Source organism: Periplaneta americana, chromosome 4 (genome assembly GCF_040183065.1).
Source record: "Periplaneta americana isolate PAMFEO1 chromosome 4, P.americana_PAMFEO1_priV1, whole genome shotgun sequence".
Classification (NCBI taxonomy): domain Eukaryota; kingdom Metazoa; phylum Arthropoda; class Insecta; order Blattodea; family Blattidae; genus Periplaneta; species Periplaneta americana.
Window position 1 is genome coordinate 117,711,167 of NC_091120.1, and position 17,141 is coordinate 117,728,307.

General features: G+C 35.4%; 1 protein-coding gene across 1 annotated transcript in view; it reads left to right on the plus strand.

Annotated features, from left to right (window-relative positions):
- The window catches only part of Cbp80 (Nuclear cap-binding protein subunit 1), a 228,324-nt gene that overhangs the window by 83,359 nt on the left and 127,824 nt on the right, over positions 1 to 17,141 (plus strand). Inside the window, exon 9 of the mRNA XM_069823863.1 lies at positions 13,681 to 13,748. Within this exon, the coding sequence (XP_069679964.1) occupies positions 13,681 to 13,748 (68 nt within the window). The remainder of the gene's footprint in view (positions 1 to 13,680; positions 13,749 to 17,141) is intronic.

The window sequence follows — 17,141 nt, forward strand, 5'->3', positions numbered from 1 at the left end:
CATCATAATCTATTCTATTATCAGAATCTTTGGCATATCCCTTTAAAACTTTACCATAAAATACCTTGCTTCCCCTCTCCGAAATACCATTATGGAAGTAACTCATTAACTTCCTCATATCATTAGCTTTGTTTTTGCTGACATGGTTCACCAGTGAAAGGTCAGATGCTTTAGACATTACAGAAGCATTTGTCTTTCTTGGTTTAAACACTTGAACTTGTATTGGTGCAGAAAAATTTGTGTTTTGTAAATAACACTTTACACGATTCTTACAAGTTCTTTGGTACCGGTACGTAAATACTCTCATCTCAGATAATTTAAATGGTAATTTGACTTTTACATTATTTTTTGTCATCGATTTTAAATCACAAGTATGCCAGCCTTTGCCCAAAAGTTTTACGTCCCCAAACATTGCCATAATTTCATAATAAATAAACACATGGTCCGGAGGCATATAGCTATGGACACGGATAGGAAAGAAATTTTTAATTTCTTTAAAAACTTCAGAGCTTTCCAGATAACCAACAAGCATGGCAATCAGTATGCAATTTTTATTCTGAGACCCACAAGAATCTGAAAACAATCTCTAAGAGTTAATTTCAGGATTTTTCTGTTAGTAAACTTTTTTTCTAAATTACCTATGTCATCCTTCAATGTCGTAATAACATACTTGTCACTTTTCTAAACGTAGCAGCACATAGGCCTACTGGGAAATCTTTTCCATTTTCACCTCTTACGAAATATGAAATAGACACAAATCTTTCTAGCTTTTTGAAGTCCTTCTATGCCGCTTAGGTAGATCAACTTTCATTTGTCTTGGCAAAAAATTATCCTGTTCAACTTTTGTGCTACTTCTGTATAAATTGTCTCGAAAATTAGTTAGATCATTTAAGCAGAAGGAACCTGCAGCACGTTTTCTTTTTCCCTTTTCTCAATGATTACAGTCTAGTTTGGAGGTATGTCATTATTTTTAGGCGCAACTATATATTTCTTACTCTTACATTAACGTACTCTTCTGCTACTCTTTCTGCCCCTTTCAGTAGCTTGAACGGATTTAGAATACTCAGGGTTCTTATCCAATTTTCATCAGCATTCATAAAATACATGCACTTACAACAGCGGCCAGATTTATACTGAATTAACGCAAGAAACAACAAAATATTATATAATATTTGAGCTCCGAAATGTGTCACTGTTGTCAAAATGCAAATGTGTTACATTGTTGTAAAATATTGTAGCTTGTGAAACAGGATAGAAGTGTGAAATGTTGAGTTAGAGGATATGTTGAGTTTTGTGAAAATTTAAGAACTGGAGATGTTGAGTTTTGTGAAAACTCTCTACATTGAGGCACTCTTTTCAACGGAAAATGTTGAGTTTTGTGATATTATGAGCACTGCATCATTTTCCTCTCATTACAATTGACCAGAATCCGTCAAAACCCGCATTTCGAAAAAAATGGCGTTTGTTGAGTTTTGTTAAAACGGTCCTCAATTGCTGTGCAACTATCTTTAGAGCTGAACAATCATTGATGCTATCGTCTATACATGACAGATTCCTGGCTAGATCTTCTTTGGAGTTCCAGACAGTCCTGTGAAGATTCCATTTGCATTCAAATTGTTTAAGTTTATATGACATTTCAAACTGAATGTGCTTTGTTCTGGACAGCTGTCTTCCTCAGATACATACCAGTTTATAATAAAGCTAGCTACATAGTTAGTAGCTGTTTTATTCTATCTTCCTACCTGGTAGTGATAAAGTTAGTTATTTTATCTATGTTTATTAAATATAGAGTATTAGATACAACAGAGTTGTACAGGGACTCATCTCTGTCATTGATGTTTGTACTCCCACATACATTGTGGTGAGAGCATCACAACCCAACTGATGTCCAAACGAATGGGATCCATTTGCACGACAATAGACCACTAGCTATTCGATTTCCCTAGTTGGAGGAAGGGCTGGTTTATCCTATGGAAGATCACCAAGCCCAATGTAAGCTACCTTGATCCTTCTTCACATGATTATTTTATTTTCACTGCCATAATATTCCAAAAAGATAGCTTTATTAATAACAGTACTTTTATATTCTTTTAAACTAATATGCAGGTTCTAGGAGCCTTGTCAGATCTCTGTTCTCTGCCAATTTCCTTGAAATCTTCAATTTTTCTCTTGATGTACCAGGGCTCCTGGATGAGTGCTGCATCACAGGTTCTCATCATCACACATTCTGTAGATGCACCCCTATTGTGTTGGAGATTCACCTGCAGCTCACTTATCCCCAAACTCTTCATTATCCTTCAGGGCCTTGAAGGTATCTCCATGGATAAATATATAATAGGATGCGAAACTTACTGAGTTTCCCGTAACACATACTAGAGGCGCTGTTGTAGAAATTGATCGTGCTGCCATCTATATGTGGTTAGAGGCATTATTACATCTAGCATCTAGCACCAAGTAGCGAAAAGAGTAACTACTCCGTGCATCCAGCAGCGCACCCAAGTAGCGAAAATAATAACTAATTACTCCGCGCATCTAGCAGCGCACCTGGCGGCGAAAAGTTGAACTATATGCAGTAAATATTCCTCCTCCCCCCCCCCCGCCCCAAACCCCTCAATTTAAAGTAAAACTTTAAAATTTTTATTCCTCACATCATCTTTCACTGAAAATTGTTATTGGAGCCAATAGTTGGAAGAGACAGTCTATTTTACACTACCTTATAATGTAACTAATTAAAATACAGCCAAACAGGTACAGAAAATAAAAGAAAACAAGGTTAGATAATTGGGATTTTATTCTTTAGGTAATAGTGTATAGTGCACTTTAAGTCTGCAAAAACTAGTTACATAATTGAAATTATTATATTACAGTATACTATTTTACAATACATTTAACAACGCAATTTTGACAAGGTCCATCATATCACTGTTTAACATACACTACATGTGCACTAGGGTTACCAGATTGTAACAATTTAAAAGCAGGTCATTTTAAATGAAAAAGATTTTCCATATAAAAGCAGGGCATAATAGACTAACTTGATACTTGACGTGACGTCTTTTTACATTCTGTTATATAATAAGGTAATTTATTTGTCTTTGTACAATGAAACTGATACAAAACTATTATCATGAATAGAATTGAAGTATACGGATTCTAAATTAGCTTTTACCTTATTTAATTTTCGGATTGTTAATACTTCTCTGGTGACTCGACTTGTTTGAGCAAGGATTTTACAAACATAATTCCTCTAATGGACCCCAACTCAATAGTTACTCTCTTTTGTCCATTGGGAATTGGCAAGAAAGAAAAGCAGGACAATTTCTGGTTTTTACGAACCCTGGCAGGATGCAGGACATGTCAAGCGAAATCCAGAACATCTGGTAATCCTATACACAAAGATACACTTACATATTTAGTGTGCAGTACATTGGTAAAGTCTGTACAACAAATTGAATAATTGAAATTGTGGGGCCCAATCGGATAAGAGAAAAAGCCACATCTATATATTTATATTTTGGAATGCTCTGCCATCTGTGCTCGTTTACAGATGTAAATGGTACCATTTGAATAATGTGTTGTCATATAGTTTAGTCAGAACATACTTCTTCACATTCCAATGAGATATCCTACGTATCGAAATTTATGGGTTGTCCCCTTGTCTGCCTGGACCCATCAACTATTGTTTAGTCAACTGTCCAAAAACAGGTTTGGACCCTACAAGTGACATTCATAGGGCAATCAGAGCAGGAGGTAATGTGTAAGAGTGGCCAATTCCTTTCCCCCCCTCCATTGCATACATCGCTGACTAGATACATATTACATTAATCAGATTTCAGATACTACAAAAAAATGTTTGATAATTGAAACTGTCATATTACTATCTACTATTTTGCAACACATTTTAGAACACTTTTCTAGGATCACATCTAAGGTTCTTAGACATTGTTGTTTGGCATACACATAAAGGTAACGTATACCAAAATGTTGTATGTACTGAGGGTCAGAGTGAAATACATGAGCTGCATCACTTACTTGCATTATGTTGGGCAAAAAAGTTTACTAGGTGAACTGAAGGTATGTTAACCCCCAACTTCCAAAGTCAAATATCTCTCTTACATACACACACATGTACCACATACTGTAACTTTGCTCCCTACAATTACACAATATATTTAACATTTGCTAAAAACATTTTTTTCTGGGGCAAAAAAAATAAATAAATAAAAATTAAAAAATAAATAAATAAAAAAAGCTATGAACTTTCCACCAATATGATATTATACCTTTTTGTTACACACAATATGAGCTATTTACACTATTTTAAAGACACTGCCGAGTTCACAGTATGCAGATGAGAGATGGGTGGGTCACTACTCTAGGTAGCTGCAATCCAAGAAGATAGATGCACAATGATGTACAGTAGTGTCAAAAAAAAAAAAAACAGACCGACCCTTGTAGCTGATTTCAGAGCCTTGTTCACTCCAGAACACAATAGACTGGTAACTAAGACTTTCGTGGTTCGAATCCTGCCTGGAAAGGAACCTTTTTTTTGTTCTTATTCAAATTTATTCCCAATACTTTCTGATTGCAGCGATATTATACTACTTAATTAACTTATTATTCCCAGAACATGAATTTTACCATCTTATTTTCTAATGGCTTTCAAAATGGGCTACGTCAGCAGTCGAGACTACAACAATTTCAATAGATTACTCGCTATCTTGTGAATGCGGGTGTGGCATGTGCAGTGGCTAATTTTGGGGACTTTGATTATTCTGTCGGTCCGGATTTTCTTGCCACTACTGTACACTGACGTTCAAAATATCTGGCCCTACTAATCGATATTTTTTTTGGCGTAAGTATGGCTTATTTAGTTATTACTTGTATGAATACATGGTGATGATACTAGTCAGTGTTGCCAATCACACATAAATATACCCGCATTATAGAATTCAATTTTTCATCCCACACTGCTGATTGTGAAGCAACACTGAATTTAGCGGGAAACCACTGATATTGTCAATTACGAGAATAATTTATGCTCAATCTACATAGTAATTTTTCCTGACACGTTTTTAACTGCTCAAATAATGGTACCACTTATTGAGAACTAGTGGAATTCTTCCAATTTTTGTCAATTTTTAATGTCTTTGGTTCTGACTTATTCCGTGATTGGAAAGTTTGCTTACATGGTCATATAATCATAGGCCGGATATCTTTGAATGCCAGTGTACATGTGATGCTATCAACACTGTACCTACTTCCTTCTCAGAAGAGACTCAACAATTATTTAATATCCTTAGTTTTCTCTTGAAGTCAGGACCAAAACAATGTGACTGGTTCAAAAACAAAGTCGACCAATTAATCCTAGATACTATATACATATTAAACAAATTATTGAATTGGTCCCGACTATAAAGAGAAAAATTACAATCATTCAACACATATTTTTTCATCACAGTCCTCAAATTTTTACAATGACAGTTTGCTTTGAAATGTCTGCAGAATGAATTCTCCCATTCTCGGAAATGAGTGAAAACTTCGTTTCTGGGCAATGAAAGACTTCCAAAATCGTCATCAAATGCCTTGAAGTAAGTAAATATTTGATGGCTTTCACTCAGTTCTCTCTGGCTTTCTCCCAGAGTGAGAGTATTTTTTACAGTGACTGCATTTATGTTTTTTGAGGAACCTTGAGCAAATGTACCCTGCAATGTAGTACACAGCATTATCGTCCTCGATACTTCCAGTATCACACTCCACATCCATTTCGACTATAGTATCAGGAGTACAATCACTGATACAGTTTACATCTGTAACAGATGACGACTCCTGAACAGCCTTGTCACTAACAGAAATACTATTCAATTTCGTAAACACATACTCAACATCTTTTTCGCAGTTACTTCTGTGTGATAACTCTTCTTCGCAGTTACTTCTGTGTGATAACTTGGAAAGAGATGTAATGAGTATGTGTCTAAGACCACTTTCAAGTTGTTGGACAGATGGATTTACATTGCACCCGTGCTGTTGTCTTATGGTAGCAAATGTATTCTCCAATGCATCCTGACTCAGAAATCGAGTCCTTAATTTAGGAATGTTGTACTCAGAACTAAGCTCATCGAACAAATTCAGCAAGCTCTGAATACTAATTCTCCAACCTTCAAGACAAGCTGGCTGATGCTTGCAACCCACGAATTCCAAGGACTGAATGTCATTCAAAGTTTTTTTCAAAAATTCTACGTGAACGGAGTCAGGAGTTATGGCAAATCTATATTTAAATTTATCTGTTTTCAGTTTCGTGCTGTTGAAAGTGTCAAAACAGCTTGTCCATCATCTCAATGAAGTCGGCAGTATGCAGAGCACTGATAGGCAGCTTTCCCATTCCAACATATGCATGAATTGCAGTATGTACAGAATAGGAAAACACCTGTGTTGCCAGCTTAACCTTCATACGAGAAAACATTTTAGGGAAAACATGGTCCTTTGTCAGTTTAGGAACTAACTTAAGTTTTAACACATCATCATGCATATCATAGATAGTTCTAATATGTGACCAAGATACAGGTTTTTCCATGTAATGCAAAAGTTCCTAATGGACTTCAAAAGGTGTGGTGGATCATACATGAATGAATTTTATTCCCATTGACTTCAAAATACGGTGTTACTGCTGAAACCCCCAATTTAGATGCCAAACTTTGATTATTTGTACCTTGATCACATATTAAAACCTTAATATGGAACCCGATTTTGTGAAGTTCACAAACACACAAATTGACAATGTTCAAGAGAGATGTAGCAGATATAGGACCATCAGATATCCAATAACCTATTACCTGTTTCCATCCCTCCTTAATCCCTTTAACCATTGCCATCAAACAATGGTTACCTATTTTCATGGGATATCTTGCTATTCCATCGTCAGCAAAACCCTTAATCATATCAGATTTAGAGTCATAATGCAACTGCTGACGTATGGCAATTTCATCAATGATCAGTGAACATACATTCTCTGATCTGTCAGACAGAGGCCCTGCAGCAAGTGACTTAAGAGTTGTCAAAACAGGCTGCATCAGACCTGGCTCAATGTCTATTTTGTTCTGATAACTTTGAAGTGTCTTGATACTGGGCAATAGGAAAAGTTTTTTCATAAAATTATACCCTTTAGGACTGTGATAAAATAATGACAAAGAAAAATCTTTCATGACGTCACTCCATCTATATCCATGTTTATGAATTTTTCTCATCTGCACCTGTGCCTCGTATATCTTTAGAACAATTGTTGGCAGTTGAGATGATGTGGCCATTGGCTCCCTTCTCCTTGCAACTTGATCTGAAATTCTGTCTTCTTCGACTTGTTGCAATTTTTTCTCCAGTCTCATCACCTTTCCTTTCAGAGCTGCCATTTTTAGTTTGTTGCTCCTGGGTGAAGATGAGAAGTGAGGACTGGAGAAAAGTTTTCATTTTGCAACACCAGGACCTAAAGATTACGAAATTAACTTCAGATTAATCTAATTGCTGGGAACTATTTTAAATAAAAAATGAAACGTGACAACACCTTTAGCCTTGTTAAGTTAATGTAGGCCTAACAAAAGGCATGCAAGCTATGGATAAGCTATATAACATACTACAAAATTGACAATACATCAAAATGTGATCAATATTTACCAAGTTTGGAAGGAGGTGTATTCATGTCAGTATCTAAGGAAATAAATGATAAATTAAATTGAAGCAAGAATTGAACAGACTTTGTGCTCCATTCATTTCAAACTGCTCTTAACTGTACAAATTATAACTCATATAAATGTTAAGTAATAGTAACAATCCAAAAGTTTAATGCTGCAACAAATTTGATTGTGTTAATCTGAATTGTTCGTTGTAATGTAATATAAAATATTTTTTTGCTAATAGGCTGGGCCATAGAGGACAACTGACACTAACAGAAAGGGATAATCAGCAGAGGTGTTGGGATATTAAAGAGAAGTCAGTAAGAGGGAATGATGGTGTACTTCGTGCCAGGGAGACTTGTCAGGATATCAGTTGCAATATCGATCATCTGGTTCAAAAGTGCGACAACTCAAAAAAACAAGTTTTGAGATATCTTCAGTTGAAAGTTTCAAATAAATCCCCTAAAAAGGGACAGATTTCTGGTTCATAACCACGACAATTAGAAATGAGTCAGTATTCAGGACGAGTATATCACGATCTTTCAGTTCATTATTAATAGATTTCGAAATGTAGTAATAATGGATTAATAAAGTCCATAGTTATAATTACTTCTAAAGCAGTTTATTTCGTTTTTATTCTTTTTGGTTGTAAATATGACTTATCTCAATATTGAATCGGAAAGAGCTCCGAAAGGGGCTTTCAGTAGTATAAATAACTAAAAAATGGCAATTTTTGAGTTGTCGCACTTTTGAACTGGACGATCGATATATAACAAGATAAACACCCTGCCCTGTAGTTAAGAGGATTTGTTATTATTCGCTACTGTAAAAGAATGAAGTATGAAAACTGCAGACATATGGCAGGAGGCAATTTACTTAAATGATTACTAGCATGTTACCAGGCTCACAAGACAGTATCGCTTACCTTCAGCTGTGGGAACCACATTGAATAGGAGCGATGGTTGCTGATAGCCCTCAGCTGTTCACCAATCATACTGTTCCCTGTAATAATCACAAAAAAAACGAAACATAATTAATTATGTATTTTGAAACATGTAATGTAAGAACAGCTGATGAGGAACTAAGGCATTCCTTGAAATCCATAAACTTGACTAAGTGGAATAATTACCTTGTTGGCATGCATCTTTATTCATCCCGGCATATGCCGTCGAAGCAGTAATCTTTGAAGCTGGAGTACTCATAGGAGCAGGAATTGTTTGAGGCATAGCTGCCAAGCCTGCAGCTTGTAAACATATGAGACTACGCGTACCTGAAAATAAAGAAAAGAGTAATGAAATCGGAAATTTTAAACGTGAATGACATAAAAACATTGCTAGTGTACTAATTACCTTCAGCAGCTGCAGAATCAATCTTCGCCCTCCTAGCATACGTCCGTAAAGTCTTGTGATGCCTGAAAGTTGGGGTAGACCCCGGTGATAAGGTCGCTCGAGGCATAACTGGGCTAAATGGTGGGCTCCGGATTTTAGGGTTTGATGGCACCACTAATGCATTAGCATGAACAGTGGGCACTGCAGTTTGCTTAAGTATCACTTTTTGTGAAGAGCTATAATAGTCAGACTCAATGAAGTGGTCCATGCAGATTCTCAACCTGTGTGTGGCATCTGCGGCAACTCGATACCGGTCCTCTAGCCCACAAAATCAGAGCCACTTCCAACACCTAAAGCAATGGATTACAATTACTAATGAGATAAAGTAGAAGAAATATTGAATAGAAATCATGCAAAAATTGGGGAAAAAAATAATAACTTATCTGCTGCATTTGTGTTATTTTAAGAGATGTCTAATGCGCATCACTAGGTGGTGAGTGACCATAGGAAAACTGGTAGCAGCAACAGATATTGGGCACAAACTAAATTAAATATTAGGCCTAAGCTTATTATTATTATTATTATTATTATTATTATTATTATTATTATTATTACACATGATTGAGAATTTCTCCAGAATGGCTAACTACATCAAAGAAGGCATAATTTTATTTTCCATAACTGTGAGATGTTTATACTGAAAACCACGTGGTTTTAGTTTGCAGCCATGTGGCCTAATGCTACAATTCAGGTTTACGAGGTTTCATTTTCAGCCTTCTTGCTCTTTTTCGTCAATATTTCACATTTCATTACAGTTTGACTGAATTTCGGAACCATCTAAATTTATACTCCTACTATAATCCTAAATAAATTAGCAGAAAGCAATGCACAGCTCGTCTAACCTACTTCACCAAAAAGTACATTGTTTTCAAGTGTAAGGTTTAGGCTACACAGGACACAATAATAATACTAAAGCTTACCTCATAGGTTCCTGAGGAAAATAGAAAAAATGCTTCCCTCCCACAGTATTAACAGTCTTGCATCCAGGCGCTGAGCATCTTCCTCGAATCTTTTGCATCTTTCTGGCATCCATCTTGCCTTCATAACGCTGTTGGCTAGTCATTGGCCAACGTTCTGACTACTTCGTATCGGAAAGTGGAGAACGCTGGTTCTCACGTAGTTCTATGATTTACCACCTACGACGTCGGGCGCTGATCACCTTATTTCAGAATACCACATCTAGATCGTGCTGACTGCAGTTTTGCATCCTATTATATATTTATCCATGGTATCTCTATGAAATCCCCAGAAGGCCCTGAAGTTGTTTTTGTGTAATATCGTGTATGAGTCGAAGTCAACTGATAGGGCCAGTATTTGTTCCTTCTCAGCCACTGTCTGACTTATAACAAGCCATCCATCAGTTTTTAACTCAAGATTCTGTTTCTTAAGTCTTTTAACTATAATGAATATTTCAGTAGTCTTTGATATTCAGAGTAGGCCTACCTTGAGTCTATTGGAAGGTACTAGGAGTTATTTTCAACTCTATCCCTTCCTGTAGATTCTCAAGTCCACCTGTACCGTCTGGTTCCTACTAGTTACATTTGCCCAGATTTTCCGTTAGGACACCCTTCAGAAAGTTGAAATTTATGAATTGCAGCAATGTTCCTTCTGAAGAAGAGTTATCCACTGCATCAATTAACTTTGTATCAGATCAGCTTGTTCCTGATTCAGCTTAGAATCTGGATGGTTTTGATGGACAGACGCCATTTTGATGTCAGTTACAACATCTTTAAAGGAAACAGTTTTTTCCCATATTGGAACTCCTGTATTTTTTAGTTGCTGTTTAGGGGAGGTAAGTCAGAGTGGAGCCTTTTTGATTCCCCACTTGTTCCAGCAACTGCATCTTTTGAGACTGAGGTCTGCTTGTATGGTTGTTCAAGTACTGTCTCTCATTTTCTCCTCCTTTAGAAGTTTCTTTCTTTGTACTCCTGAGAGTTTATTGCTTAGCAGTCTCGTTTTTGCAATGCCTACAACTGAATCCCCTACTAAGAGCTAAGATGAACTTTGTACTGCCAAGTCTGCTTAGATAGCTTCTTGAACAGTGTCCCACAAGAATGGAGTAGATGGTACACACTAGCAGAGCTCCCTACGAGGTCCATCACTGTGGAGTAATGGTTAGCATGCCTGACCATGAAATGAGTGAACCCAGGTTCAAATCCTGGTTGGGACAAGCTACCTGGTTGAGGTTTTTTCCAAGGTTTTCTCTCAACCCATTCAGAGTAATTGCTGAGCCCTGGACTCATTTCGCTAGCATTATCACCTTCATATCACTCAGATGATAAATAACCATAGCAGTTGATAAAGCGTCGTAAAATAACCAATAATAATAATAATAATAATTAATAGATACTGGGGGAAGTTCTCCTGGATTCCCAGAAGCTTCATTCACTACACTTTTCCCATGTTCCATGCACCCCTTCAGCAGAGAATTGCTTTAACCTTGGGAGGTTAGTTCAAGGTCTCTTGATTATTCAGAGACAGATCTACACTGTGTTTACACACTATTTCCAGTACAGATTCACAACCAGCTGATGCTCAAGATCGGACCTGAAAGAGTTTTCAGGTGTATTGATACCTTGCCAGAGATCCTTCGGCTTAAGGTTTTTCTCTTATGTACAAGTCCTAACACATTTATCAGAATCTTTCACATTGGGTGTGTGATTGTGTTAATTCTTTGTAATTCTGCGACTTGTTTAATGGAGGGGGGGGGAACAAAGAAACTAGTTTCTTGTTCACAAATAGACAATATTTAGAGGACTGATAGAATATAGTTGCTATGGATGATTTGGTGATATGCTTCTCTAATTATTGTTTTGTTATGTCTGAGAGCAGAAGCGAGGAAATAGTATTTCCCTTACCCAAGGCTCCTTAGCTTTTCATTTGGATGTTGAACAGTAACTTTTGTCGTAAGATCTGGGTGAATGCAATTGTCTTTTGTTTATCCTGTTCTCTTAATATCTTCTTAGCCAACACACACAGTGTGAAACAGAAACTAAAAACACAACTATGGACAAAAAAAATGTCTTGGATAACAGATTAAGTAGTAAAAATCTGTTTCCACCTTGTCCCTGCACCTAACCTTTGTGATTTTTATTTTTGAGGCAGTATTAAGGACATTATACAGGCTCATGCTCTGAATAGCTCCAGGAAAACATATGTCAAGAAATTCATTCTGTGACAAAGTTATTGTACTGAACACTAAGAAATTTCCTTCATATATGTTACAAAAGTGTGAATATCAGAAGTCAGCACTTACCACATTGTTATTGATATTTTATTTTTAATGTGGTAACAATTAATGGTGTTGATGCTTGTCCAGGAGATTATTTTATGGCTATCTTATAGGTAACACAGTACAGTAAAACACTGATTATCTGTCACTCTATTAACCGATCGACAGATTATCCGACTGTCTTCCTCACGTTTTTTTTTTTTTCTTTTCCGAGAAAAAATACGAAGTTCTGTACATTACATTAGTACTGTGCGTATTTTTTTTCTAGAGAGTGTTATTGCAATCCTTTACCACTAGCATTACACAGTATGTAGTAGGAATGCTTCTGCCCTTGTTGGCAACATAAACTGTTACTTGTGGGAGGGGATGTTTTCCCAGCTACTAAAATAGTCACAATCTGGCTTCAGAGAAATGTCCCCACACAACTACAAACCTAGTATACCACTCAATATTGTTCTCCTGTTTGAGTGGCCATACTTTATTACTTGTATGCAAAATACCTTCCCATGAATGCTGAAAGAAAACTTGTGCTAATTATCGGGAAAATGTGAAAATAATTGAGTGGCTTTGGAAAAGAGAAACTGTGGTACATGCCACATTAGAATACGAGATTGGGGTTACAAATGTGCGCGATTTAATAGAAGCGTAGGATAAAATGCTACATATTACTGTACTTCACTGTGTTTGTTACTTATTACGAGCATAATTACTGCACAGTGTAGTGTCTAGTATGTAGAAATCAGTGGTTGCAACACAGCAGGAACCTTAAATTACGTTGAAACAGTATTATACATTTAATTGATGAAAATCATTCATGGTACAGATTATCTGATTTTTTCGATTAACCGTTCAGGAAGGTCACCCACTTCATTACCACAGATAATAGAGGTTCTGTTGTAGAAGCATAAGTACAGCTGCAGTTAGTTAAAAGTGCTGCTTAGTAGTTTTAAATCAAGTGTGTTTATATCCCTGATCATGTATATAACAGATTGGCCATGACTCCTCCTACTGTCGCTAGATGGCAGTATAGTAAACTTGATAGAAATTGTTGCCATCAAACCTATAAGGGTGAGTAATCTGTTATATAGTGATCAGGAGTTATATGAACTTATTAGCAATATTTAGAAGAGTACATCAGATTGGTGTCCTTTATATAACTTTATTACATTACATGCAGTTTGAGAGGAAACTACAGCTTTTCATGAAAATAATCAGACACCTACAGTATATTAATAATTACATATTGTAATTACTCCAATCCTTTGCACCATTTTTTGTAGCTAGTACAAGAGACTATTGTCATGTGACCCTTTTTGAAAATATGTTTTCACGATACTTTACTGCACAATAAATTATTTTATTACTTTTATTAGTGTTTAACTTGGCTTTTTTACAGGTATTAGCTCAAGCAACAGAAATTTTGTTCATAAGGATAGATACAATGAATACTGCATGTTTTGACAGGTAAGAATCATTTCATAAAATTAATTTCTTTTATATCATGGAGTCATATTTAAATAATGGTTGGTAGATTTTAAATGGACTACTTTACACAGTGAAGCCATTAGCAGACGAGCTTTCCAGGATTTTCAAATTATGCAACTTGCTCAGGTGACAGCAGAGCAGGATAAGTGATATTCTTCCATTACGTCTTCATTTCCTGAACCATTCCTGCATGTTTTTAGAGTGATTTGTCTGATGACGCTATGTGGAAGCGACTTACCTTACCCTTTAGATAAGTGGAGTTTGAATTGTTAGACACTAAGAAATTTTAAAAGGCAGATGAAAAGACATTAGGAATTTAAGAAATAGGCACTTATATATATATATAATACACGTTAGACACTGTACAGTTTTTTTTCTGTTATTTTAAATTGCACAGCTGTGTACTTAGTTCTACATGGTAACAGATATATTGCCAATTCATGTGAAATTGTGATTAATCTAAACATTTTAAATTTCAATGCAAATAAATAATCCCATAAAATTGTGTGTTATTTTTGTAGCACAAACATAAACAAATATAATGGAAAATTTACGAGAAATTATTTTTAAAATGTAAATATTTTAAAACAAAATTACTGTTTAAAAGTAAATTGGTAAAGATTTAATAAAATACACAATTTTTTCCGAATCTCTGGTTTTTTAAATGACTGTATATTACGTTGATAGTATAGATGTACTGATGAAAACTCGTCAAGGTTGTCTACACTGAAACATTCTTTTCGTTTAAATTGTTAAAGTCTAAGGGCCTGTTTCAGAAAGCTTCACTAAGGTTGTAATGATTCATTAATTTATTTATTGGTTCATTAAATCATTTTATAGCTCACCAAGCATCTTTAGCCTAACGAACCAGTAAAGCTATCATTAAATTTAATGATAGAAATTTCCATCTTAAAATTTTTATTGGTTCACTAGTTTCAAAATAAAATGGCGGAACGTTTCAACGTAAAATTGTTATATCTGGAACTGCTCGAAAATTAAGAGTCAGATGGAGATAATGTTAATAATCATTTAAGAAGCGATCATTTAAAAAATTTGAATGACACAAAAATCCACGAAAGATACATCACGAAGATTGTGGTACTCAAAATTTTAGAAGAAACTGATCCTAGGTTAGAATATCATAAGAACGGCTGAGACAAAGCTGAAACTAGTCAGCTAGGTAACTTACAACTGAGTTTTTTTTTTAACGAAAGTGGTTATTATAATTACATATCTAAGAAATATTAGTAAATTAATACATAATGTGCATTCAAACATAACAAAACTTAATTAATATAATAACTTTCATTTATTAGAATTAAATTTACACACACGTTGAACATCTATCTTGAATATAGTTTTTTAACACAGCATATTTGGTATTAAGTTTCTACTTTCTTTCAGCTCTGCAAATATACTTCAGAGCACAGTAAATTCATAAAGCTACCATTTTTTTTCATTCTGGATCACAGGTTTCAAGAATATTATCTATACCTAAATTGCAGTTATTGTATATAAAATATCATACTCCCTCAAATGAGGTCACTACTGTATTCAAGAAATGCAATAATTACAAAGCTATAATTATGGTGAAAATAATAATAATAATAATAATAATAATAATAATAATGGTATACTTTTTCTCCATTTACCTACTATTATTTTGTAACTGCTTTGCTTCATTGTTGGCCTGCATGCAAATGATGTAGCAGGTATTTCTTAGAAAAAAGTTTTGTTGCATAGCCACAGAAAGGAGGCAGTGCGCATGAGCAGAGGATGGCTGATCTGATTCACAAGAGAACGACTCGGTGAGGTAATATAATTAGTTTCGTTTCATTGTATGTCGTCCTTTAGTAGTTAGAACAAGTTCTAGGGAAAAGAATTCAGCATAAATAAGTAGTGCGGTAGAGACTTTTAACAAATAAAGAAGTAAATTAATTTAACAAATATAAAAAAGGAATGCATAACAGTGAGGTTAAACACAAAACCGACTGATTCAGAAACAGGCACTCTGTCCACTAGACTAAAGCCATCAGTGAAAACGTTCTGTATGAACCAATGCAATATTCCAATATATGACTATTACGAAATTGGACATTAACTTGATTTACTTGAAATTAATTAGACACGGTTCGCATTATTTGTGGAAATATGTTTTGTCCTGTGACTTATAAATAAAGTAATGGGATGTGAAAATTGTTATTCCTTAACTCATATGTAACTTAAATCTTTATTAATATTTTATTATGTTTAATAGTCACACTGTTGACTAAAGGCCAACGCACACCGGGCGCTATACTATATAGCATTATGCTTTTGTGCGATATTATAGCTAGCAATAAATATGAACATGCGCATACTAGATACTATAATAATGCTTCATCAGAAAGATGGCCAATAGGATGGATCCAGAGGGATTGTTATTGTTTGTACTGGCTTTAAAACAGAAGCAGAAGACTGGATTCATGAAATTTATAATTGTTTTCTTTCCAAAGGAAATTTAATTTTCTAGCAAGATAACCACCCGCACACACTGCCATATATGTTCAAAGATGGTTCAAGGGAAGGCCTGAAAACGAGGATTGACAAATATTGAGACAACCCACCTCAAAATCTAGCTCAGTTGTGGGGACAAGTTCTGGCTATCTGGAGAGATCTTGCTGAGGACCAGAACTATATCCGCGATCTGGTGGACTCAATGCCCCAAAGATGCCAGACAATGATAGATGCTATTGCCATGTGGACAAAGTATTAGATCCACATGTATTTTTTTTTTCTTTAATTTGTTTGTTTAGCTTTGTTTTATTTCGGGAAGAAAATTGATCTCCCATGAGTTCATTTTATTCTCCTAGTTGAACCTGAGTTGGGAAATAATTTGTTCCACTATAAAAAATGAAGAGAGGTAACATGTATAAAAATTAGTTACGTTAATAAAATAAGTTGATCTGATCGGAAATCGAATGCGGGTCCAGGAGTCTGCAAGCAAGCACGTTACTGACTGCTCCACTGGAAAATCGTAATGTAAGTAGCGCAACGAGACTCTTATAGCTGCGCAGCCTGAAGTGTATGGAGACAGCACACATGCAAATGTAATCGTGTAAATCGCGGTCAAAACTAAAACATTTTCACTACCAAGAGACACAACAAAACTTTTTTCTAAGACTGTACACGATTTGTGATATAGTAGAATGTGGTTTCATAGAAAGATGTTCTGATATAGTTATGAAAAATTCATTCATCACACAAATGTTAAGAAAATTTGGTTGGTGAACAGCTCGAATTTTAGCGAACCATTAAGAGACCATTAAGACGTGTTAAGAGAGCTCCTGCCCCCTGGATGACTACTGAAATCAAGATCCCAATGACTTCTAG